Source organism: Microtus pennsylvanicus, chromosome 2 (assembly GCF_037038515.1).
Source record: "Microtus pennsylvanicus isolate mMicPen1 chromosome 2, mMicPen1.hap1, whole genome shotgun sequence".
NCBI classification, from domain to species: domain Eukaryota; kingdom Metazoa; phylum Chordata; class Mammalia; order Rodentia; family Cricetidae; genus Microtus; species Microtus pennsylvanicus.
Genome location: NC_134580.1, coordinates 4,241,807 through 4,266,047, shown reverse-complemented (window position 1 = coordinate 4,266,047; position 24,241 = coordinate 4,241,807). Strand labels below are relative to the sequence as shown.

General features: G+C 44.6%; 1 protein-coding gene and 1 pseudogene across 2 annotated transcripts; one reads left to right on the top strand and one right to left on the bottom strand.

Moving 5' to 3' along the window:
- The first annotated feature begins 17,224 nt into the window (after positions 1–17,224).
- Positions 17,225–23,015, top strand: LOC142842956 (gasdermin-D-like). Of its 2 annotated transcripts, none has more exons than XM_075959554.1 (11): positions 17,225–17,494; positions 18,370–18,590; positions 20,000–20,192; positions 20,713–20,878; positions 21,141–21,243; positions 21,429–21,482; positions 21,753–21,830; positions 21,956–22,128; positions 22,203–22,347; positions 22,436–22,509; positions 22,645–23,015. In XM_075959554.1, exons 2-11 carry the CDS (start codon positions 18,374–18,376, stop codon positions 22,882–22,884), a joined length of 1,443 nt encoding a protein of 480 aa, XP_075815669.1. In that variant the 5' UTR covers positions 17,225–17,494; positions 18,370–18,373; the 3' UTR covers positions 22,885–23,015. The 2 variants fall into 2 exon arrangements, with proteins under 2 accessions (XP_075815669.1, XP_075815668.1); XM_075959553.1 differs by having other exon boundaries at positions 17,226–17,515.
- On the bottom strand, positions 19,182–19,801 carry LOC142842957 (mitochondrial import inner membrane translocase subunit Tim23 pseudogene; annotated as a pseudogene).
- Positions 23,016–24,241: the final 1,226 nt, after the last annotated feature.

Here is a 24,241-nt window from a genome sequence, read left to right as displayed (position 1 = left end):
ATAGTCAAATTGGGGAGGCAAACCATCAAATGAACCTGAGCACAAGCTGGTGTGGCTAATCCCATAACAGAAGCTTCCAAAAAAAATTACATGAAAGGCTGCTGGATATTAGTAAGGGGAAACAGCCGTCAAGAAGATATTGTAAATATGAATGAAGCAAATGTTGGGTTCCATAGGACAAACACTAGTGGGCATATCAGGTCAGATAGGGCCAGATATATTTCTTAATAGTGGGTGGTTCCATCATCCCACTCTAATCTCTAGAAAGGGCATCCAAACTGATAATCAAAGAAACCTCACAAACTGATAAGAAACCTTGCACACTGATTATCAAGGAAGCCTCAGTGTTGCCTCAGCTCTAGCACAGAGCAAACGGACTGCACAAATGTTTCCCAGAATGACAGACTAGTCCACCCAACAGAAACAGAGCACACACTTGCCTCGGTGCACCAGGGAAACTTCCAGACACAAAAGGATCAAATAGCCTCTTGTATAGTACAGAGTATAGTGAAATTAATTAGCAATTAGTAATAGGAAAAACTACAGAAACTGCACAAATACATGGAGACTGAATAGCACCTTTAAGTGGCCAGTGGGTCAAATCAGGGAAGAAATTGTGCAAGTTATCAGAATCTTTGGGATGCAGTTACAATAAATAAATAAATAAATAAATAAATAAATAGTGTATATTTTTTTCAAGATAGGGTTTCTCAGTGTAACTGTCCTAGCTGTCCTGGAACTTGCTTTGTAGACTAGGCTGGCCTTGAACTCGCAGAGATCCGCCTGTCTCTGCCTCCCAAGTGCTGGAATTAAAGGCTTGTGCTAGCACCACCCAGCGTATGTAATTTTTAAAGATGATTTATTTATTATGTTTATAGGATCTGTCTGCATGTATGCCTGCAGGCCAGAAGAGGACAATAGACCTCATTACAGATGGTTGTGAGCCACCATGCGGTTACTGGAAATTGAACTCAGGACCTCTGGAAGAACAGCCAGTGCTCTTAACCTCTGAACCATTTCTCTAGGCCCCAAGCCATCTCTTCAGCCCCCAGCCATCTTTCCAGCCCCCTTATGTAATTTTAAAATAAAAAAATCCAATCTCAAATACAAAATAAAAACAAACAAACAAAAATCAGTGAAAAATCCCATTTCCTTTAGCTCCAAAACCAAAAAATTTCTTGGTGAAGAAGACACAAGAAGCTGGAAAGATCTCCCATGCTCATTGGTGGGCAGAATTAACATGGTGGAAATGCCTACAATACCAAAAGCAATCTAAGCTATAGATTCAACACAGTCCCCAGCAATATGCTGTGACATTCTCCTAAATACAGTAATTCTAGAATTCATATGGAAGCACAAGAGAGCCCAAATAGCTGGAGGAATTCTTAGCAGCACTGGAGGTATCGCAGGACTGGATCCTAAATTTTCCTACAGAGTCTCTGAAACAAACAGACTCATAGACCGATGGAGTAGAATGGAGGGCCCAGCAGTAAACACACACAGTTACAGGCACCTAAATTTTGATACAACTTTCAGAAACATATTGGGGGAAAATGACAGCCCCTTTAAGAAATGATTCTGAACAACCTGGACTTCTCCACGTTAAAGAAGAAAATTAAGCCTTGCATGGTGGTGCACATCTTTAATTCCAGCACTCGGGAGGCAGAGGCAGGTGAATCTCTGTGAGTTTAAAGCCAGCCCAGTCTACAGAGTGAGTTTCAGGACAGCCAGGGCTACACAGAGAAACTGTCTTGAAAAACAAAACAAGCAAAGAAAAAGAAGGAAAATGACTCTCATTCTAAAAAAAAAAAAATCAAAAAAACAACCACAATTAAAATTGGCTCAAAGATCACATTGTAAGGCCTGAACCTTTGAAAGCCTGAGATGAAGACATTTCAAGATGCAGGCACAGACAAAGATGTTCTGAACAGTTCTCCCACAGCACAGGAGACAATTCCAAGACTTGACAGCAAAAGAAACAATCAGGAGAGAGAAGAGACAGTCTACACAATGGGAAACATACCCGCCAACTACACATCTAACAGCAGATTAATAGCCAGCACATAGAAAGAACTGCAAATTTTAAGATACAAAATATCAAATCATCCAGTCAATAAATGAGCTACTGGGTCTGGAGAGATGGCTCAGAGGTTAAGAGCTCTTCATGCTCTTCCAGAAGATTAGAATTCAGCTCCCAGCACCCATATCAGGGGGCTCACAATTGTCTCTAACTACAGGAGATCCAAACACCCCCTTTTGGCAAGCGCACACATGGCATTCACATAAATAAAATATAATTAACCAAATAATTCTTAAATAAAATAATACAAATGGCAAATAAGTGCTTAAAAAAGTGTTCAACAAGCTGGGCAGTGGTGGCACATGCATTCAAGAGGCAGAAGCAGGCAGATCTGTAAGTTTGAGGCCAGTCTGGTCTACAAAGGGAGTTCCAGGACAGCTAGAAGTGTTACACAGAGAAACCCTGTCTGGAAAAACAAAAACCAAACAACAACAACAAAAAAGTGTTTGGCTTTCTTAGGTAGCAGAGAAAGACAAATTAAAACTTCTTTGAGAGTCTTTCTTTTCCCAGTCAGAATGACAAACATCCAAGAAGCAAATGATGTCCCGGAGAGACGGCTCAGTGCTTCAGATTGCTGACTGCTCTTCCAGAGGACCCAGTTCCGTTCTCAGCATCCACGCCAGCTCACAACTGTCTGTAACTCCAGTTCCAGGGGATCTGACAGCCTCACACAGACACACATGTGGGCAAAACACCAATGCACATAATAAATAAACCTAAATCATTAAAAAAAAACTGAAACAAAACTACTGTACAATTCCACTAAACCACTCCAGTAAATACTGAAATACTATAGGTCATACAGACATACTTGCACGTACATGTTTACCACTGCACTGTTCAATGGCCAGGGAGTGGACTCTACCTGGATGCCCATCAACAGATGAATAAAGAAAATATGGGCGGGAGGTGGTGGTGTATGACTACCATCTCAGCTCTTGGGAGGCAGAGGCAAGCAGATCTCTGTATTCAAGGTCAGCCTGGTTTACAGAGCTAGTTCCAGGACAGCCAGAGCTGAAACCCTACTTCAAGAAGCAAAAAACAAACAAAGCAATAGCAACAAAAGAAAGAAAGAGTGAATTAAAAGAGGGAGAGATAAATAGATGGGGGGGCAAATATATACAATGGAATTTTATTCAGCCATACAGAACAATGAACTCATGGCACTTGCTGGAAAGATGCAATTGGAAAGCGTTATGTTAAGTGAGATAAGCCAAATAAGCCAGATTCAAAAGACCAATAGATATTTCTCTCATATGCAGAATAATGTCTGTTTAGAGACAAGTCATATGATTAGCCCCCATTGACTTGGAACTCAATACAAAGCTGGCCTCAAACTCACAGAGATCTGCCTGTTTGCCTCCTAAATTCTAGGATTAAAGACATGAGTCACAAGCTTTTTATTTTTATTTTCTATTTATGAGTGTGTTCTTTAAAAATTTTTGTTCGTTTGTTTCATTTTTTTGTTTTCTTAGAGACAGGGTTTCCCTGTGCAGGTCTGGCTGTCCTGGAACTCACTCTGTAGACCAGGCTGGCCTTGAACTCAAAAAGATCCACCGGCTTCTGCCTCCTGAGTGCACCACCACTGCCCAGCCAGTATATGACTGTTCTATTTACATGTATGTGTATGCATGAATGCTGCCGGTGGAGGTCAGAGGAGGGTGTCAGGTTCCCTGAAACTGGAGTTATAGATAGTTCTAAGTTACAACATGGGTGCTGGGAATCACCTGGATACTCTTAAAAGAAGGAAGTACTCTTAAGCACTGAGCCATCTCTCCAGCCTGTGTGGAATTTGTGTGTGTGCCGCATGAGTGTTGCGTGAGTATGTGTCCCATGAGTGTGTGTGTGTGGTGTGTGAGTATGTGAGTACAGGTAGTAGAAGACAGCTAGAAAGAAGACCATGAGAAGGGAGGAAGGGGATCTGAAGGAGGTATGAAACAAGATAGGACAGTGGTTCTCAACCATCCTAACGCTGCAACCCTTCAAAGCAGTTCCTCATGTTGCTACTTCCTAACTGTTATGAATCATAGTGTAAGTATCTGTGTTTTCTTAGATGACCCGTGACCCAAAGGTTGAGAACCACTGGGAGAGTCGAAAGCAGAAGTGAGGATTTATTATTATTATTTGCTTTTTTGAGACAGGGTTTCTCTGTAGCTTTGGAGTCTGTCCTGGAACTAGCTCTTGTAGACCAGTCTGATCTCGAACTCAAAGAGATCCGCCTGCCTCTGCTTTCTGAGTGCTGGGATTAAAGGATTGTGCCACCACTGCCTGGCCGGATTATTATGAAGAAGAAAGGAACCAGTAGGAGGGTGCAGAATGGAAGTGGAGCTGGAGAACAACTGGAAACAATGTGTAATGATACACACGCATGAAGATGCCATGATGAAACCCATGACCCTGTGTGCTAACCTGAGAAATTACAAAGTTTTCAAAGGAGAACAGTGGTTGAGAGGGTTGAACTTCTTTACCATATGTTCAGGCTAATGGGAGAGGCTTTTCTGCAACATGGACCTCAGATATTTGAGGTTACTCTGTTTCTCTATAATTAATATTTATTTTGCTCTTGGTTCTCTTGATGGTTGTGGTGGTTTGAATAGACTGGTCCCATAGGCTCATATATTTAAAGCTTAGTTGACAGGCAGTGACACTGTTTGAAAGGATTAAAAGGATTAGGAGGTGTGGCCTTGCTGGGGTAGGTTTGGCTTCATTAGAGGAAGTGTGTCAGTGGGGGGTGGGCTTTGAGGTTTCAAAAGCCCAAGCCAGGCTCAGTGTCCTTCTACCCTCTCTCTGCCTGTGGACCAAGATAGAGCTCTCAGCTACTTCTCCAGCAGCATGCCTGCCTATCTGCGGCCATACTCCGTGCCATGATAATGGACTTCTCAGCAAGCTAAGGCTGTGTAGATACTGTGGCCTCCACCAAGTACAACACACTTCTCCAGGCTGTACATGCTCCCATAACACCTTGGCAACATCACTTAGGAACATCTCTCCCTAGAGAGAGCATTGATTGGCTATGGAACCTTGTGAGGAATGGACTCCTGCGTGCCACGAGATCTGCTGAATTCCCAGGATCTGCCTGTCTGTAGGTCACATTTGTATGCCTGTGGCACTGTTGCAAAGCATGGCTCTACTACTTTACCCATGTGCTGCTGTGGATGGTCTTTCTGTACACTGTGAATGTGTGTGTGTGTGTGTGTGTGTGTGTAAATATAAGTGTAAAGAGTACCTGGAGTCATAAACCATATTTTGTTAATTCTCTGGGATTATTCAATTCTTTATCACCATCTAAGGTTTTGTTTAAATAAATTATTAGATCAGGTGTTATCTCCAACATATATTGTCATCAGTGTTTTAGTACTTAGCAATTCTTACAGGTGTAAGATGAAATCTCAGAGTTGTTTTAATTTGCATTTCTCTGATGGCTAAGGATGTTGAGCATTTTCTTAAGTGTCTTTCAGTCTTATTAGATTTCTCTTCTGAGAGTTCTCTGTTTAGGTCAGTATCCCGTTTTTTTTTTTTTTTTTGGTTTTTCGAGACAGGGTTTCTCTGTGGTTTTGGAGCCTGTCCTGGAACTAGCTCTTGTAGACCAGGCTGGTCTCGAACTCACAGAGATCCGCCTGCCTCTGCCTCCCGAGTGGGTATCCCGTTTTTTAAAATTGGATTATTTGTTCCTTTGATGACTGATTACTTGAGTTCTTTGTATATTTTGGAGATCAGCCTTCTATTTGATGTGGGGTTGGTGAAGATCTTTTCCCATTATGTAGGTTGCCATTTTGTCTTGTTGACCATGTCCTTTGCGTTACAGAGGCTTCTCAATTTCAGGAGGTCCCATTTATTAATTGTTTCTCTTGGTGTTTGTGCTACTGGGGTTATATTTAGGAAGTAGTCTCCTGTGCCAATGCATTCAAGTGTACTTTCTTTTCCACTTTCTCTTCTATGAGGTTCAGTATGGTTGGCTTCATGTTGAGGTCTTTGATACATTTCGACTTGATTTTTTACATGGTGATAGATATGGATCTATTTTCATTCTTCTACATGTTGATATCCAGCTATGGCAGCACCATTTGTTGAATATGCTTTCTTTTTCCATTTGGTAGATTTTTAAATTTTTTGTCAAAAATCAGCCAGGCGATGGTGGCGCACGCCTTTAATCCCAGCACTCGGGAGGCAGAGGCAGGCGGATCTCTGTGAGTTCGAGACCAGCCTGGTCTACAGAGCTAGTTCCAGGACAGGCTCCAAAGCCACAGAGAAACCCTGTCTCGAAAAAACCAAAAAAAAAAAAATTTGTCAAAAATCAAGAGTTCATTAACATGTGGATTGATATCCAGGTCTTCAATTAAGTTTCATTGGTCCTTCTGTCTGTTTTTATGCAATACCAGGCTCTTTTTGTACTGTAGCTCTGTAGTAGTAGAGTTTGAAGTCAGGGATTGTGTTGCCCCCAGAAACTGCTTTATTGTACAATTTATTGATTTTTTGGCTATTCTGAGTTTTTTTATTTTTCTATATGTGTGGTGGACTTCTAGACCGGTGACGGAGAACGACCACCACATCAGGATTCTACTCAGATCACGCTTTACTGGAGTGCCCTTGATTGATGGGGAGCAGGGAACGAGAGGGCGGGAAAACGAGGGACAGGGAGCGAAGGGGAGAGGCAGCAGGAAGCGAAGGGAAGGGGCTCACTTAGGCAGCTGCTTAAATAGGGAACTGGCACACGGGTCGCCCTGTGATTGGCTGCCACCAACAGCTGACACCAGACCACATTGGGATAGGCTGAAGAATCTACATCCACCGCGCATGCGGGAAGTGGGGACGCGCAGCTCTCAAAGGAATAGCCAAATATGGAGTTGTTTATAACCAACAAGACAGGATGTCGGCGCCATCTTGTAATGGCGATCCTGTCCGGCTCACTACATATATGAAGTTGAGTATTGTTCTTTTGAGGTCTGTGAAGAATTTTGTTGGGATTTTGATGGGCATTGCATTGAATCTGTAGATTTCTTTTGGTAAGATTGCCATTTTTACTATGTTAATTCTGCCTACCTAAGAGCATGGGAGATATTTCCACGTTCTGGAATCTTCTTCAATTTCTTTCTTCAAATATTTAAAGTTCTTGTCATACAGGTCTTCCACTTGTTTGGTTGAAGTTACTCCGAGATATTTTGTATCATTTGTGGCTATTGTAAAGGATGATGTTTCTCTGGTTTCTTTCTCAGCCCATTTATCATGTATGTACAGGAGGGCTACTGATTTTTTTGAGTTAATCTTGTATCCTGCTACAATACTGAAGATATTTATGAATGGTAGAAGTTCCTTGGTAGAATTTTTGGAGTTGCTTATATAAACTATCATATCATCAGCAAATAGTAAGAGTTTGACTTCTTCTTTTCCGATTTGTATCATCTTGATCTCCTTTTGTTGTCTTATTGCTTTAGCTATGACCTCAAGAACTATATTGAATAAATATGAATAGAGTGAACAACCTTTTCTTGTTCCTGATTTCAGGGATTGCTTTGACTTTCTCTCCATTTAGTTTGATGTTGGTTATTGGCTTTCTGTGTGTTGCCTTAATTATGTTTAGGTGTGTTCCTTGTATTCCTGCTCTCTGCAAGATCTTTAACACCAAGGATGTTTTATTTTCCTGAAGGCTTTTCGGCATCTAATGAGATGATAATGTGGGTTTTTTTTGTTTGTTTGTTTATATGGTGGATTACTTTGACCGATTTTCGTATGTTGAACCATCCCTGCAACTCTGGGATGAAACCTACTTGATCATGGTGGATGATTTTTCTGATGTGTTCTTGGATTTGGTTTGTCAGCATTTTATTGAGTACTTTTGCATCAAAGTTTATGAGTGAGATTGGTGTGTAATTCTCTTTCTTAGTAATGTCTTTATGTGGTTTTGGTATCAAGGTAATTATAGCCTCATAAAAATAGTTTGGCAATGTTCCTTCTGTTTCTATTGTGTGGAAAAATTTGAGGAGTATTGCTATTAGTTCTTTTAAAATCTTGTAGAATTCTGCACTGAAACCATCTGGTCCTGGCCTTTTTTGGTTGGGAGACTTTTGATGACTGATTTCTATTTCTTCAGAAGTTATAGGTCTATTTAATTTGTTTATCTGGTCTTGATTTGGTTTTGGTAAGTGATATTTATCCAAAATATTGTCCATTTCCTTTAAGTTTTCCAATTTTTTGGAATAGAGGTTTTCAAAATATGACCCAATGATCCTCTGGATTTTCTCAATGTCTGTTGTTATGTCCCCATTTTCTTTTTCTGATTTTGTTAAGTTGAAATTCTCTCTCTGACTTTTGGTTAGCTTGGATTAAAATTTATCTATTTTGTTGATTTTCTTGAGGAACCAACTCTTTGTCTCATTGATTCTTTGTATTGTCTTCTTTGTTTCTATTTTGTTGATTTCAGCTCCTAATTTGATTATTCCCTGACATCTAGTCCTCCTGAGTGTTACTTCTTTTTGTTCTAGAGTTTTCAAATGTTCTGTTAGCTTACTAGTGTGGGATTTTTCCAGATTCTTTATATGGGCATTTAGTGCTACGAACTTTCCTCTTAACACTGCTCTCATTGTGTCCCATAAATTTGGGTATGTTGTGTGGTCATTTTCACTGCATTTTAGGAAGTCTTTAATTTCTCCCTTTATTTCTTCCTTGACCCATTGATGATTCAGGTGAGCCTTGTTTAATTTCTATGTTTTTGTGGACTTCCTGGAGTTAGTGTTGCTGTTGAATTCTAATTATAAGCCATGGTGATCTGAGAAGATACATGGGGTTACCAGCAACACAGACACTGAGAGAAACAATTAATAAATGGGACCTCCTGAAACTAAAAAGCTTCTGTAAAGCAAAGGACACAGTCAACAAGGCAAAACAACAGCCTACAGAATGGGAATAGATCTTCACTAACCCCACTACAGACAGAGGGCTGATCTCCAAAATATACAAAAAACTTAAGAAATTGGACACCAAAAGATCACATTATTCAATAAATAAAATTGGAGTACAGACCTAAACAGAGAACTCTCAACAGAGGAATCTAAAATGGCTGAAAGACACTTATGGAAATGTTCAACATCCTTAGTCATTAGAGAAATGCAAATCAAAACAACTCTGAGATTCCATCTAACACCTGTAAGAATGGTCAAAATCAAAAACACTGATGACAACTTATGCTGGAGAGGTTGTGGGGAAAAGGAACACTCCTGCATTGCTGGTGGGAATGCAAGCTGGTACAGCCCCTTTGGAGGTCAGTGTGGCGATTTCTTAGAAAAGTAGGAAACAACCTTCCTCAAGACCCAGTAACACCACTTTTGGGTATATATCCAAAGGATGCTCAATTGTACCACAAGGACATGTGCTCAAGAATGTTCATAGCAGCTTTGTTTGTCATAGCCAATATCTGGAAACAACCTAAATGCCCCTCAATCGAAGAATGGATAAGAAAAATGTGGTACATTTACACAATGGAGTACTACACAGCAGAAAAAAATAATGACAGCTTGAATTTTGTAGGAAAATGGATGGAGCTTCTTATTTTGAGTGAGATAACCCAGACCCAGAAAGACAATTATCACATGTCCTCACTCATAGGTGGTTTTTACACATAAAGCAAAGAAAGCCAGCCTACAAACCACAATCCCAGAGAACTTAGACAACAATGTGGATACTAAGAGAAACTTACATAGAACTATTCTACATGGAAAGCAGAAAGTAGAAAAAGGCACGATCTCCTGAGTAAATTGGGAGCATGGGGACCTTGGGGAAGGATTGAAGGGAGGAGGGGAGAGGCAGGGAGGAGAGCAGAGAAAAATGTAGAGCTTAATAAATATCAAGAAAATAAAAAAAAGATAAATGGGATTATTCCCATTTTTTTTTGTGTGTGTGTCTGTTGAGGTTTGCTTTGTTACCGAGTATGTGGTCAGTTTTTGAGAAGGTTTCTTAAGGTGCTGAGAAGAAGGTATATTCTATTCTGTTTGGATGGAATGTTCTATAGATGTCTGTGAAGTCCATTTGAGTCATAACATCTGTTAGTTCCCTTATTTCTCTATTAATTTTCTGTCTGACAGACCTGTCCAGTGGTGAGAGTGGAGTGTTGAAGTCTCCCACTACTAGTGTGTGGGGTTTAATGTGATTTAAGCTTTAGAAATGTTTCTTCTGCATTTGAGGGTGCCCTTGTATTTGGGGCATAGATAGATGTTCAGTATTGAGATTTCCTCTTGATGGATTTTTCCTGTGACTAATATGAAATGTCCTTCTTTGTCTTTTTGATTGATTTTCGTTTGAAGTCTATTTTGTTAGATATCAGGATAGCTACAGCTGTGGGCTGAATCCAGCATGAGCATAGCAGAGGCTGGAGTGGCCAAGTTCGCGCCAAAGAAGTGACCGTTAGAAAAAGGCGCAGTTGGCGCGCCAAAGGCATAAGAGCTACGTTAGAAAAAGGCGCAAAATTCAAAAGAGGTGACATGGCAAAGCCCCTGAAGACTGCTCCCAGCCAAGATGGAACTGAAGGGGAGAAAGAGGGGAGGAGCTCTGACTTAGCCACAAGAAGATGATTCGAGTTATTGATGGGGTAAGATGACATAAAGTCCTTGATGCCCTTGTGATCCCCCTTAGGGGCTAAAAGAACCGAGACTCATGGAGAGGTGACTTCTTTTTTTTTTAATATTTATTTATTATGTATACAATATTCTGTCTGTGTGTATGCCTGCAGGCCAGAAGAGGGCACCAGACCTCATTACAGATGGTTGTGAGCCACCATGTGGTTGCCGGGAATTGAACTCAGGACCTTTGGAAGAGCAGGCAATGCTCTTAACCTCTGAGCCATCTCTCCAGCCGGAGAGGTGACTTCTGACGTGATTGGTTAATTTCTCTTCCTCTTCTTCTGGGATTCGTGGGGGTTTGCGTTAAAAGTTGCATGTTATAAGAGAATAAATGAGTTCCTGCTTGACTCGACTCCCTGCTGTATCTGATTGTCTCCAGGATCAGCCAGGGCCAGTCTCAGGCCATTGGTTCAATACTTTGGCAGGGTCTACAGAGGGACCCCGAATACACCCACTTGTTTCTTAGGTCCATTTGACTGGAAAATATTTCCCAACCCTTTACTCTGAAGCGGTATCTGTCTTTGAGGTTGAGGAGTATTTCTTGCATGCAGTAGAAGGATGGATTCTGTTTTCATATCCAATCTGTTAGCCTGTGTCTTTTTATAGGTGAGTTGAGATCGTTTATATTATGGGATATTAATGACCAGTGATTGCTAGCTCCTGTTATTTTAGTTTTCGTTGTTGGTGATGTTATTGTGTGTGTTTTTCCCATTTAGGGGATTTTCTGCTGTGAGATCATCTGTTGTCTGTGTTTTTGTGGATGTAGCCAACTTCCTTGGGTTGGAGTTTTTACTTCTAGTACTTTATGTTGGGTTGGGTTTGTGGTTAGGTATTGGCTAAATCTGGTTCTTTCATGGAATATCTTGTTTTGTTCGTCTATGGTGATTGAAAGTTTTGCTGGGTATAGTAGTCTGGGCTGGCATCTGTGGTCTCTTAATGTCTGCATAACGCTTGACCAGGACCTTCTGACTTTCATTGTTTCCATTGAGAAGTCAGGTGTAATTCTGATAGGTCTGCCTTTATATGTTACTTGTCTTTTTTTCTTTTGCAGCTCTTAATATTTTTTATCCAGTATGCTTAGTGTTTTGATTATTATGTGGCAAGGGGACTTTTTATTTGATCCAGTCTATTAGGTGTTCTGTGAGCTTCTTATATCTTCATGTGCATATCTTTCTTTACATTGGGAAAGTTTTCTGCTATGATTTTGTTGAATATATTTTCTGTGCCTTTAAGTTGGACTTCTTCTCCTTCTATCCCTATTATTCTTAGGTTTCATCTTTTCATGGTGTCCCAGATTTCCTGGATTTTTTTGTGTCAAGCTTTTGTTAGATTTAATGCTTTCTTTGACCAATGAGTCTATTTCCTCTATTGTATCTTTAGCACTTGAGATTCTCTCTTCCATCCCTTGTATTCTGATGCTTATGCTTGCTTTTGTGGTCCCTGACTTGTGCTTGGTCCCACAGAGGTCTCTGGCTCAGGCCTCATCCTCCACCTCAGACCAAAATGGCAATCCTGCCTCCATGAATCTCAGAGTGAGACTCACAAAGTTTTTCTTTCTTTCTTTCTTTCTTTCTTTCTTTCTTTCTTTCTTTCTTTCTTTCTTTCTTTCTTTCTTTCTTTCTTGTTTGTTTAAGGCAGGGTTTCTCTGTAGTTTTTGGAGCCTGTACTCACATTACCTCATTTTCTACATGTCTTCAACGGTTGGTGTCTGCTTCTCAGATTCCTCCCTTCTTCTCCTGTATCTCTCCTTGCATTTCCTGCCTGGCTCTATCCAGCCTTGCTATAGCCAAAGCAGCTTTTATTTATCAACCAATGAGAAAGACACACATTCACAGTGTACAGAAAGACCATCCACAGCAGCACATGGGTAAAGTAGTAGAGCCATGCTTTGCAACAGTGCCACAGGCATACAAATGTGACCTACAGACAGGCAGATCCTGGGAATTCAGCAGATCTCGTGGCACGCAGGAGTCCATTCCTCACAAGGTTCCATAGCCAATCAATGCTCTCTCTAGGGAGAGATGTTCCTAAGTGATGTTGCCAAGGTGTTATGGGAGCATGTACAGCCTGGAGAAGTGTGTTGTACTTGGTGGAGGCCACAGTATCTACACAGCCTTAGCTTGCTGAGAAGTCCATTATCATGGCACGGAGTATGGCCGCAGATAGGCAGGCATGCTGCTGGAGAAGTAGCTGAGAGCTCTATCTTGGTCCACAGGCAGAGAGAGGGTAGAAGGACACTGAGCCTGGCTTGGGCTTTTGAAACCTCAAAGCCCACCCCCCACTGACACACCTCCTCTAATGAAGCCAAACCTACCCCAGCAAGGCCACACCTCCTAATCCTTTTAATCCTTTCAAACAGTGTCACTGCCTGTCAACTAAGCTTTAAATATATGAGCCTATGGGACCAGTCTATTCAAACCACCACAACCATCAAGAGAACCAAGAGCAAAATAAATATTAATTATAGAGAAACAGAGTAACCTCAAATATCTGAGGTCCATGTTGCAGAAAAGCCTCTCCCATTAGCCTGAACATACGGTAAAGAAGTTCAACCCTCTCTAGACCACTGTTCCCTTTGAAAACTTTGTAATTTCTCAGGCTAGCACACAGGGTCATGGGTTTCATCATGGCATCTTCATGCGTGTGTATCATTACACATTGTTTCCTGTTGTTCTCCAGCTCCACTTCCATTCTGCACCCTCCTACTGGTTCCTTTCTTCTTCATAATAATCCGGCCAGGTGGTGGTGGCACACGCCTTTAATCCCAGTACTCAGAAGGCAGAGGCAGTCAGGTCTCTCTGTGTATGAGGCCAGCCTGGTGTACAGAGCATTCTCTAGGACAGGCTCCACAGCTACACAGACAAATCATGTTTCGGGGGGGAGGGGGAGGAAAGCAGAGTTCATCACATCCTGCTGAAAACCCCAAGATAAAGACTGCTTTGCACTCAAAAAATCACTTCCAGCTGGGTGTGGTAGCTCACTTATTTAATCCCAGTACTCAGGCAATAGAGGCAGGAGGATCTAGTTTGAGGCCAACCTGATCTACATAGTGAGTTCTAGGACAGCCAGGACTACACAAAAAGACCCTGTCTCAAAGAGCACAAACAGAGACCACTTCCCACTGTCCCTGGGGTAGATGGAAATAGAGAGCAAGGCTGGGCAGGGCTCATGAGGGCTGGGGTTGCTTGGAAGAGGACCAGGGGGAGACTGAAGACCTGGCAGGTCAGATGAAGTCCCTTCCTGCAGTGGGCAGCCCTGGCCTGACACAAGTCCCACTCAAACACATGCACTATGCAACTGTGTACCCATAAACACAAATGCATCTATACTTACAGATGTACACGTGTGCACATGCTTATATGGAAGCATGAACACATAAACTAACACATAAACCACACGAGCAAGTGAACATGTACACGCTCATATAACACACAGAGATATAAACGCATATACATACAACATACACAGACTGCTTGAGTTTGCTTCCTGTTGCTGAATAAAGCACTCTAACCAGGGGAAAGAAAGGGATTCTTTTTTTATTGATATATATTGAGCTCTACTCTTTTCTCTGCTCCCCTTCCTGTGTCTCCCCTCCCCCTTCAACCCTCCCCCAAGGTCCCCATGCTCCCAATTTACTCAGGAGATCTTGACTTTTTATACTTTCTACTTCCCTTGTAGATTAGATCTATGTAAGTCTCTCAACTGTCCGCATTGTTGCCTAAGTTCTCTGGGATTGTGGTTTGCAGGCTGGCTTTCTTTGCTTTATGTGTAAAAACCACCTTTGAGTGAGTACATGTGATAATTGTCTTTCTGTGTCTGGGTTACCTCACTCAAAATAATGTTTTCTAGCTCCATCCATTTTCCTACAAAATTCAAGCTGTCATTATTTTTTTCTGCTGTGTAGTACTCCATTGTGTAAATGCATCACATTTTTCTTATCCCTTGATCGAGGGGCATTTAGGTTGTTTTCAAATTCTGGCTATGACAAACAATGCTACTATGAACATAGTTGAGCACATGTCCTTGTGGCACGATTGGGCATCCTTTGGATATATACCCAAAAGTGTTATTATTGGGTCTTGAGGAAGGTTGTTTTCTAATTTTCTGAGAAATCGCAACACTGACATCCAAAGGGGCTAAACCAGCTTGCATTCCCACTAGCAGTGCAGAAGTGTTCCCTTTTCCCCACAACCTCCCCAGCATAAGTTGTCATCAGTGTTTTTGATTTTGACCATTCTTACAGGTGTAAGATGGAATCTCAGAGTTGTTTTGATTTGCATTTCTCTGATGACTAAGGATGTTGAACATTTCCTTAAGTGTCTTTCAGCCATTTTAGATTCCTCTGTTGAGAGTTCTCTGGTTAGCTCTATACTCCATTTTTTTATATTATGTGATCTTTTGCTGTCCAATTTCTTGAGTTCTTTGTATATTTTGGAGATCAGTTCTCTGTCTGCTGTGGGGTTAGTGAAGATCTTTTACCCTTCTGTAGGCTGTCGTTTTGGCTTTGTGGACCGTGTCCTTTGCTTTACAGAAGCTTTTCAGTTTCAGGAAGTCTCATATATTAATTGTTTCTCTCAGTGTCTGTGCTACTGAGGTTATATTTAGCAAGTGGTTCCCTGTGCCAATGCGTTCAAGTATACTTCCCACTTTCTTTTCTATAAGGCTGGCTTCTTTGATCCATTGGGACTTGAGTTTTGTGCATGGTGATAGATATGGGTCTATTTTCATTTTTCTACATGTTGATATCCAGTTATACCAGCACCACTTGTTAAATATTGTTTTTTTCTATTTGATATTTTTTGCTTCTTTTTCAGAGATCAGGTGTTCGAAAATGTGTGGATTTATATCCGGGTCTTCTTTCGGTTCCATTGGTCCTCATATGCCAGTACCAGGCTGTTTTCAGTACTGTAGCTCTGTAGTAGATTTTGAAGTCAGGAATTGTGATTGCACAGGATTGTTTTGGCTAGCCTGAGTTTTTTGCTTTTCCATATGAAGTTTAGGACAGTTCTTTTGAGGTCTTTGAAGAATTTTGCTTATTTTGATGGGCAGGAAAGGCTTTCTTTGGCTGCTATTTGACAGTTCATCTTGTGGGAAGTCAGCACAAGAACTCAGACAGGAACCTGTAGCAAATACCATGGAGGAACGCTGCTTGCTGGATTGTTCCCTGGCTCACTCCCTGGCCCATATTCCCACAGCTTTCTTATACAGTCCAAGCACACCTATGGATGCCTAGGGATGATACCACCCACAGAGGGCTGGGTCTTCCCACATCAGTCATCACTGAATGAGAGGCAGGTGGATCTCAGTGAGTTCAGAGCCAGTCTGGTCTATAGAGTGAGTCAGGCCAGTGGGAGCTATATAATGAGACCCTGTCTCAAAAAAACAAAAAAAACCCAAAAAACAAAAAAAAACCCAAAAAACAAAAATCAAAACAAAAGACAAAACAAAACAAAAAACCAAAAAAAAAAAAAAACCCCAAAAAACATGTTATTATTGCTCTGCTCACATCTCTGCCCCTGCCTGATAAAACCTCCAAAACCATTAGGAGTTACTCTCCTTTCCCCCATCCCTTAGACCTAACAGTCACTAACAGGTTTGCTCATTGTGTGGGTTTCATATAAAATAACTTGTACAATAATATGTGGGGTTTTGTGTGTTTGTTTGGCTTGGTTTTGGTCTGGTTTCATTTGAAAGGTATTCACTCCTCCCAGTTATACTGGCATCCAATGTGGGAAGGTGGGGGTGATGGAGTTTAGCCAGAAAGCACTTCCTTGCTGAGTGTGTGCAGGGCCCAACTGGAGAAGACACTCTACAGAATTACTACTTTTCTTATCTCTGTGTGAGTTGCTGGACAGTTAGATTATTTAAGGGTTATCTGTTTGACCCTTTAAAACGCTGCCCTGGGGACTGGAGAGACGATTCAGTGGTTAAGAACACTTGCTGCTCTTGTAGGAGACTGGGGCTCAGTTCCCAGCACCCACATACGGTGCACGTGCATCCAGTCAGACAAAACACACACATAAAATAAAAATTTTAAATCTAAAGCAAAGATTTGAAAAGCTCCCATGAACATTGGTGTATACATATCTGTTCAACCTCTTGTTTGCTCTTCAGGCAAATGCTTCAGCTACTGACAACCACAGGCAAAGACTGCAGCCCTCTTCACTAACGTCTTAGTTTTGATGTGCACCTAAAAGTCTAATCGCTAGGTCACCTGTAACTAAGCATACACCTGTTTAAAAAACCTGCCAATGTATTTTAAAGCAGCCCCGCTGCCCTTTGCATCCTCTGCCTGCCAGAGCCCCAGCTTAGTTTTACTACATTCTCAATACTAGTTACTTAGGACGAAAGCCAACCCAGTGGCTTCGCTGCTATCTAGGCTTTATTTGCATTTCCCTGATAACTAATGAAGTGCCACCCGGGCGATCTGTGCTGTTGCGTTCCTCTACAGATTTGTTCGGATCTTTTACGAAGACACAGATGTTTAACAAAGAAAAAGTGTTGCGCGGTTTTAGGTGCCAGGACCAGATGAAACCAAAGCTCCCAGTTACTGAGAATGAAGGCGTTTCCCGCACCCCGGGTGGGCTCCCGGGCTGAGGAGGAGGCTGGGCCAGACTGCTGTTCCGCAGTTCAGGGAGGGAGAGTTCCTGCTGAGTTGGGGCTGTGGCTTCACAGTTTCACTTTTGCCTCTGGGCGCCTCTTAGCTGGAGTTCGCCTGGGTTCCCAAGCTGAGCCGGCCCGAGACTCCTCCCTGATCCCCAGCGCGTCCTCGCTGCCCTTGGTGGGACCAGACACTTCAGTGGAGGTAAAGATCTGAAGATCAGAGGTGAGCCACCCTGCTACTCAGCCTCCTAGAGTTCGGCTGCCCCTTCTCTGCTTTTTCGGCTCTACTGCCTCGAAGTCTGTTTGTTGGGTCGGGGATGAAGCCCTTCCCAGAAGCCCCACAATACCAGGCAGCCTGAGCGCACCCTCCCCTCCAGGGCCTAGCCTCTATGAAAGCCACCCACTAGCCCTTAGAGTGGGACCAGCATGGTTTGAGCTTGAAGCTGGCAAAAACTCTCCAGGCTTCTGGGACTCATGCTGATCCCCTGGCCAACAAGACCGTCCCTGCCCCCTCAAGTGCCTTCTTGGCTCACTCTCCACCATCAGCAGGCCCCGGGAACCCAGTTTTCTAGGGTAGGACTGACCCTCCACACTGCACAGGTTGTCTGTCTGTCCGGGCCTGTTTTGACCTCTGACCAGGAAGGTTCCTCCAGGACAGTTGGCTCATGAAGTTGTGCATAAAAGAGAGGAAACCACTGAGGTCTGGAACACTGACTTTGCTGTGGGCTCCTGTGCCCCAAGTATTCCAGAAGTGGAGGCTTGTGTTCTCTCGCCAGCCTTGGTCCTCAGTCAAGGAGGGCAACAAGGTGCCCTAGACCTTAACAGGTAGCTGAGGGCTACACACAGGAATTGATAGTGTGGATACTGTAGGGCCTGCTGTAGGCTGCCTCCTCTTCTCTCCCTTGCTCCTGGCTCCAGGGAGAGACAGACAAGTGGGCCACAAACTGAACGCTGTGTCTGTGTTGGTATAGTGGTGAGCCAGAACGACCAAGGACCAGTAAGGCAAGGCCACTTTGAAGGGATGGCATTGCCAAGTGCTAGAGGCAGCTAAGTATGGACCCATCTCTCTGCCCTCAGGATCATGCCATCGGTCTTTGTGGAAGTGGTTAGGAGCGTGCTCAAAGAGATGTACCACAGAGGAGAGCTCATCCCAGTGGACAGCCTTGGCAACTCTACCAGCTTCAGGCCCTACTGCCTCTTGACCAAGAAACTCTCAAGCTCGTGGTTCTGGAAACCCCGTTATAGATGTGTCAACCTGTCAATCAAGGACATCCTGGAACCCAGTGCTCCAGAACCAGGTATCTCTCTCCCTGCTCCCTTCTTCACCATCCTCAGCCTTAGAAGGGAGTGGGCTAAGCCCAGCCTGCCCTCTTACTGGGATCTACAGTTCTGCTCTTCTGGCCCTGTGTCCAGAGGACAGAGTTCTTTTTATTTATTTATTTATTTTGTGTGTGATTACATAGAGATACTTGGTTTTATGCTAAAATTTTGACTTTGGTTCTATTTTCATCCTTTATTTCGAATACAGGGCAACATTCGCTTTAGATTTTTAACTGACAAACATGGTGATAAAAGCACTCAGAATAAGTACGGCCTGTATTTGGAGAGTATGTGACTTTCCAGTTTGGGGGCAGGAGAGAAACAGGTGTAAGACCATCTCCAAAGGAGAAGAGAACACAAACTCAGTGAGCCACCAAAGGGTTTGGCTTCCACTCACTAAGGGCACACAGTGCAGTCCAGGCTAACCATCCATGGTCTTTGTCAGAGCAAAGCAGAGTCTCCAGTTGTTTCAAGTAATTGTAGTACAAGAGAGAACGCTACTCCAGACTGACTTATTAGTCTGTCTGGATGACTGTGAAATGTCCCCCATCCTGAGGTGACCAAGGTCTTCAGAGTGATTGTGGGAGCAGGGAGCCTTTCATGTGCTCCCAGTTGTGCTACAGCACATAGAGATTGGTCTGTCCTGCAAGGCCACTTGGTGCCATTCCTGGAAGACCTCCTGTACATGTATACAACATTCCTGTCATGGTTCCGGCTGCTATTGTGTTGAGGTCATCTTGTGCACCCGGTGTTTTCTCAATGATAACACCAAATGCACCACAGAGCAAAGCCAGGGCACCTAGAGTATTAGCCCAAAGTGCCCCTTGACGAGTCACCATATTCAAAAGTTGTACATTTCTTGGCTGGACCAGGACATGCTCTGGGTTTCCTTCAATCCTAGCTGAAGACCGTTCATTGCCCCAAATGCAGCCCCTGTCATGCAACATCCTCCAATGTTAAAGAAAGCTAGCTCAAGTCTGCCTTGGGTTTTGTTAGTGCCAGTTGGCATAATGAACTCATCAGTATACTGAACAAGATAGCCTGGATCCACATTTAAGTACAGAGAGAAGGGGTTCATACCAGTTAGCAGAACACCGGCCAAATCAGCACGCTAGTCACCCATTCCTGCCCTGAAGAAGCCAGCCAACCCACCAGTGGTTTTGTTGCCACTTCCCCTGCCACCGTCCATGATTTGGCAGCAAACTGCAGTGGACTTCCAACAACCACCGCCTCAGGTCGGGGTTGTGTGCTTGGCCTTGGTCCCCACAGCAACAGGGGGAAGACCCGCATTGCTACTGCCACCGTCACAGGCTGAGAGGACCAACTGCTGCAGAGGAGGCAAGACAGAGGCTAGTGTGATCTAACCTTGTAGCCGGTCTTCCTTCAGAACCAGAATGCTGTGACTGCTTCGGGATCTCTGTTAACGTTGATGGGAACATACAGGGCCAGGTGACACTGACAGACACGGGACACGGGGAGATTTCTGGTGCAGCTGCAGTGTCTAACAGTTGCAATGTCTCCATGAACGTGCGAATACTGCGTGTGGCTCAGAACACCTGGGAGGTCCTGCAGAATGAGAGGTGAGTCCCTTGAAGTAATGGGGGCTCTCTGACCTCGAGCAGCATATTCTTGCCCAGTCTGTTGGGTACTGGGCATCAGGAAGGTTCTGTTCTGAAGCCGTATCTCTTGGCACTGAGCAAGGAAAGTCCCAGGATGGGAGCAATATAAACAAAGGCATGTTGGGAAGGAGGTCACTTGAGCCAGTAAGCTTCAGTTGCCAGGACTGTCCCCGGAGGATCATGATATCCAGGCAAGGCCCAAACCGTTGGAATCAGGCTGAGCTACTATGGGAGAAAAGTGAACTTGGATTTATGAATTGGAAAGAACAGAGTCTCTCCACAGGCACATGGGTCCCCTGCCCCCTGTTTGACTTTGTCATACTCCCGCAACCTTCTAGACACTGTTGGGAACATCCTGGGAAAGTGCCCAAGTCTGGTATCCACAGACTCCTGGACTCTGCAGCCTTTCCATCACACCTGTCATCAGGGTGGTAGGAAGGATGCTATCTATGGTGGGCAAGCCCCAGCAATCTCTCTGTAGGTGCCTGCGGCAGCCTGAACACAGAATCCTGCAACAGCTTCGGAGCCGTGGAGACGATGTATTTGTGGTGACAGAGGTGCTGCAGACAGAGGAGGAGGTGCAGGTCACCCAGACCAACAGCAAAAAGGGCTTAGGCAAGTTTGCTGTGCCTGGAGCTTTCTTGAAGGTGTGTGCTAGCCTTAGCCCTTCTCTGGCCTCACTTGAGCACATAGAAATGGCAGGAATCTAAGAACCAGGGAGCAGGATCCCATGCAGAAGCTGGTCTAGGCTCTTCTAAGACCCTTCTAGAAGCAACCTATAGCCTCACTTGCCCAGTGAGCTACAAAAGCTAAAGCCTGCAGTGGCCACCACCAGTGGTGATCTGTCACCAGCACTCAGCCACAGTCATTGATTTACTCTACATCCCTGAGCCTATGTCCATCCTTCAGGGTGAAGGCGGGGGCCAGCTAAGTCGGAAGAAGATGGTGACCATTCCTGCAGGCAGCGTCCTTGCATTCCGGGTCACCAAGTTGCTCATTGACCCGACATGGGGTGAGTTTTGAGGCCTGTCTTTAGAACCCAGACTGTGTATCAGAAAAGCAGGAAATCTGGGAGGCTTCAGCCAGCCAGGGCATGCTGTGTCATCTGACCGCATGATGTCCCAGACAGGGTGGTCAAGTATGCCAGGCCTGTGGATGAGGGAGTTGGTGATGTGTTTGTTTTTTTCCTGCTTCCAGACATCCTTCTCTTCCCTGATGAAAAGAAGAGGACCTTTGAGCTGCCCCCATCAAGTGAGGCCCCAGACGCGCTGGCCCCACATGTCTCTTAGCTATGAGGTGGTCAGTCTCCTATGGAGATGGACAGTCTCCAATTCCCCACAACTCACATACACAATGGGTAATGTTGCTGGGCCTGTTTAGCCTTTCATCTGCCTTGAGCATTCAACAGTAGGGAAAGGATACAATTGGGAGGGCCCAGGGAAAATCTCAGCTTTCTGGCATTTGTCAATGGGACCCTACACCAAACAGTCTTCTCCCTTCTACCATCCTCATGCCTTGCAGAGAATGACCAGAGGCGGCATTCTTTTAGCCTGCTTGCCACACTACGATCTATTGGTGAGCAACACAAGTTCCTTGAAGGTCAGTATCCACTTGTCCACACTGAGACTCCACGGGTTCTGCCTCTGCTCCCTGGATATGACCCTCCTACCCATGTTCCACACGACCTCATAGGCATTGGATGGTGCGGCCTTCTGTCCCTCCAGATGGAATCCATGTGGAACAGGTGGTCAGAAAAGACTTCCAAGGCCTGCGTGCAGAGGTGAAGGCCGGATGCACACAACTGGGGGACTTAGAAATGGAGTTAAGACAACAGCTGCTAATGGACATTGGGAGGATTTTACATGACCAGCCCAGCATGGAAGCCCTGGAGGCCTCAGTGAGTGACAGGGTTGGAGGTGGGCAGGGCCTGCCCAAGCCTGCACAGCCTCACTCACCTCACCTGTGCCTCAGCTGGAACAGGCCCTGTGCTGTGGTGGACAGGTAGAACCTCTGGATGGCCCAGCAGGTAGCATTCTCGAGAGTCTGATGCTTTCCTCTGGAGAACTGGTTCTGGAACTTGCTGCCACAATCTTCTACCTGATGGGAGCATTGACTGGTGAGCAGTCAACTGGGGGACAGGAAGGGATGATGGGTGCCATATTGGGCATTCCAGAGCCCTCTCAGCGGCCCCCATCTCTCCCCAGTGCTGAGTGAAACCCAGCAACAGCTGCTGGCTAACGCTCTGGAGACAACGGTGCTGTCCAAACAGCTGGAGTTGGTGAGAGGCCATGGCATGGGGGATGCCATGGGGCCCTGGGGACATCCTGAAAGGTTGACAGGATCCAGTCCTGCATCCCAGGGGCTCAGGCTGCAGTTCCTCCATCTACAACCTCTTTCCTTCCCCTGCCGATAGGTGGAGCATATCCTGGAATGGAGCTCCCCATGGCAGAAGCAGAACTCTGTGGCCCTACCCCCCAGACTCCTTGGGAACAGCTGGCATGAGGAGGCTCCCATCTGGATCTTGCTAGAAGAATGTGGCCTAACGCTGCAGGTGGACACCCCCCAGGTGCACTGGGAACCAACATCTCAGGGCCCCACCTGTGCGCTCTATGCCTCCCTGGCCCTACTGTCGAGTCTCAGCCAGGGACCTTAGTAGTCTGCAAGCCTCCCTTCCCCCAGCATTCTCATGTCCTGTTTCAAGCCAGGGCAGAATTAAACCAAAGGGCTAAAATTCAAGGAGGCGGACCTAGGAGTTGGGAAAACTCAATAAATATACAAAGGAAAGAATAAGCGGCTGAGTTTGGTTTTTATTGTTGTCTCGTTGGTTTGCTTTGGTTTTTCTTTTTTGTTTGTTTGTTTTTCTTTTTCTTTTTTCTTTTTTCGAGACAGGGTTTCTCTGTAGCTTTGGTGCCTGTCCCGAAACTAGCTCTTGTGGACCAGGCTGGCCTCGAACTCCCAGAGATCTGTCTGCCTCTGCCTCCCTAGTGCTGGGATTAAAGGCGTGCGCCACCACTGCCCGGCTTGCTTTGGTTTTTCAAGACAGGGTTTCTCTGTGACACCATGGCTATCCTGGAATTTTTTTCTGTAGACCAGGCTGGCCTCAAACTCACAGATCTGCCTGCCTCTGCCTCACAAATGCTGGACTAAAAGACATGTGCCACCACTGCCCGGATGTGACTGAGTTATTGAGGGGCCCTGATCATTGGCATGATGGGTAGGGGTGGTTGTGCCCACACAGAAGCAGGATGCATGTGAGTGCCTTCCCCTCACTCCTGCCAACCTGCGAGGCTGAAGTGCGCCTGCCCTGTAGTGGAACAGACTTTCCCAGGAAGACGTGGGCAAATGTCTACTCACCCAGCTAGGGAATCAACAGCAGACCAAACAGGAATGTGATCAAAGTTCAACCTGGAGAACCAATTAATTTTATTGGGATCACTCACGGGACTAGAGGTAAGAGATTATCTGCAGGAGGAAAAGTCACTCCAAGACAGCTGAAATACCAAAAGGCTCCTCCAGCATGGGTGACAGCTCATAAAAGCTGGAAAGCTGGAGCCCACTGCACAGCCTGCAGGCAGCTCAGCAGGTCAGGGAGGGACCTTTCTAGGTGGGTCCATTGGGACATTTTCCAGGCAGCTCAACTTCCTTTCTTCCAGGCAGTTTCCTTGGTCTCTGCTTCAGCTGGGCAACTGGGCTTGTCTGGGAGTGGCTGTTTGCAGTCTTAATTGTTCCTATTCTCTTGGGAAAGGAGGGACCCAGTGAATCTGTCCTACTTCCTGTCTTAAGGAACTTCCTCCAAGGATGGAAACTGCTACACAGCCGCAGTGTGTGGACGTGTTCACACCCTAGCATGCCCACACGTACTTCCCTAGAGAAGATGCACAGAACATTTTAGGAGAAAGTCTGTACTTGGGTCAGGATGACCCTCTGCTTCAGGGGACTTGGGGTACACTGTAAATGGAGGTTTCTCTCTTGCTTCTCAGTTCCTGAATAACCACTCAGAGACTTAGATT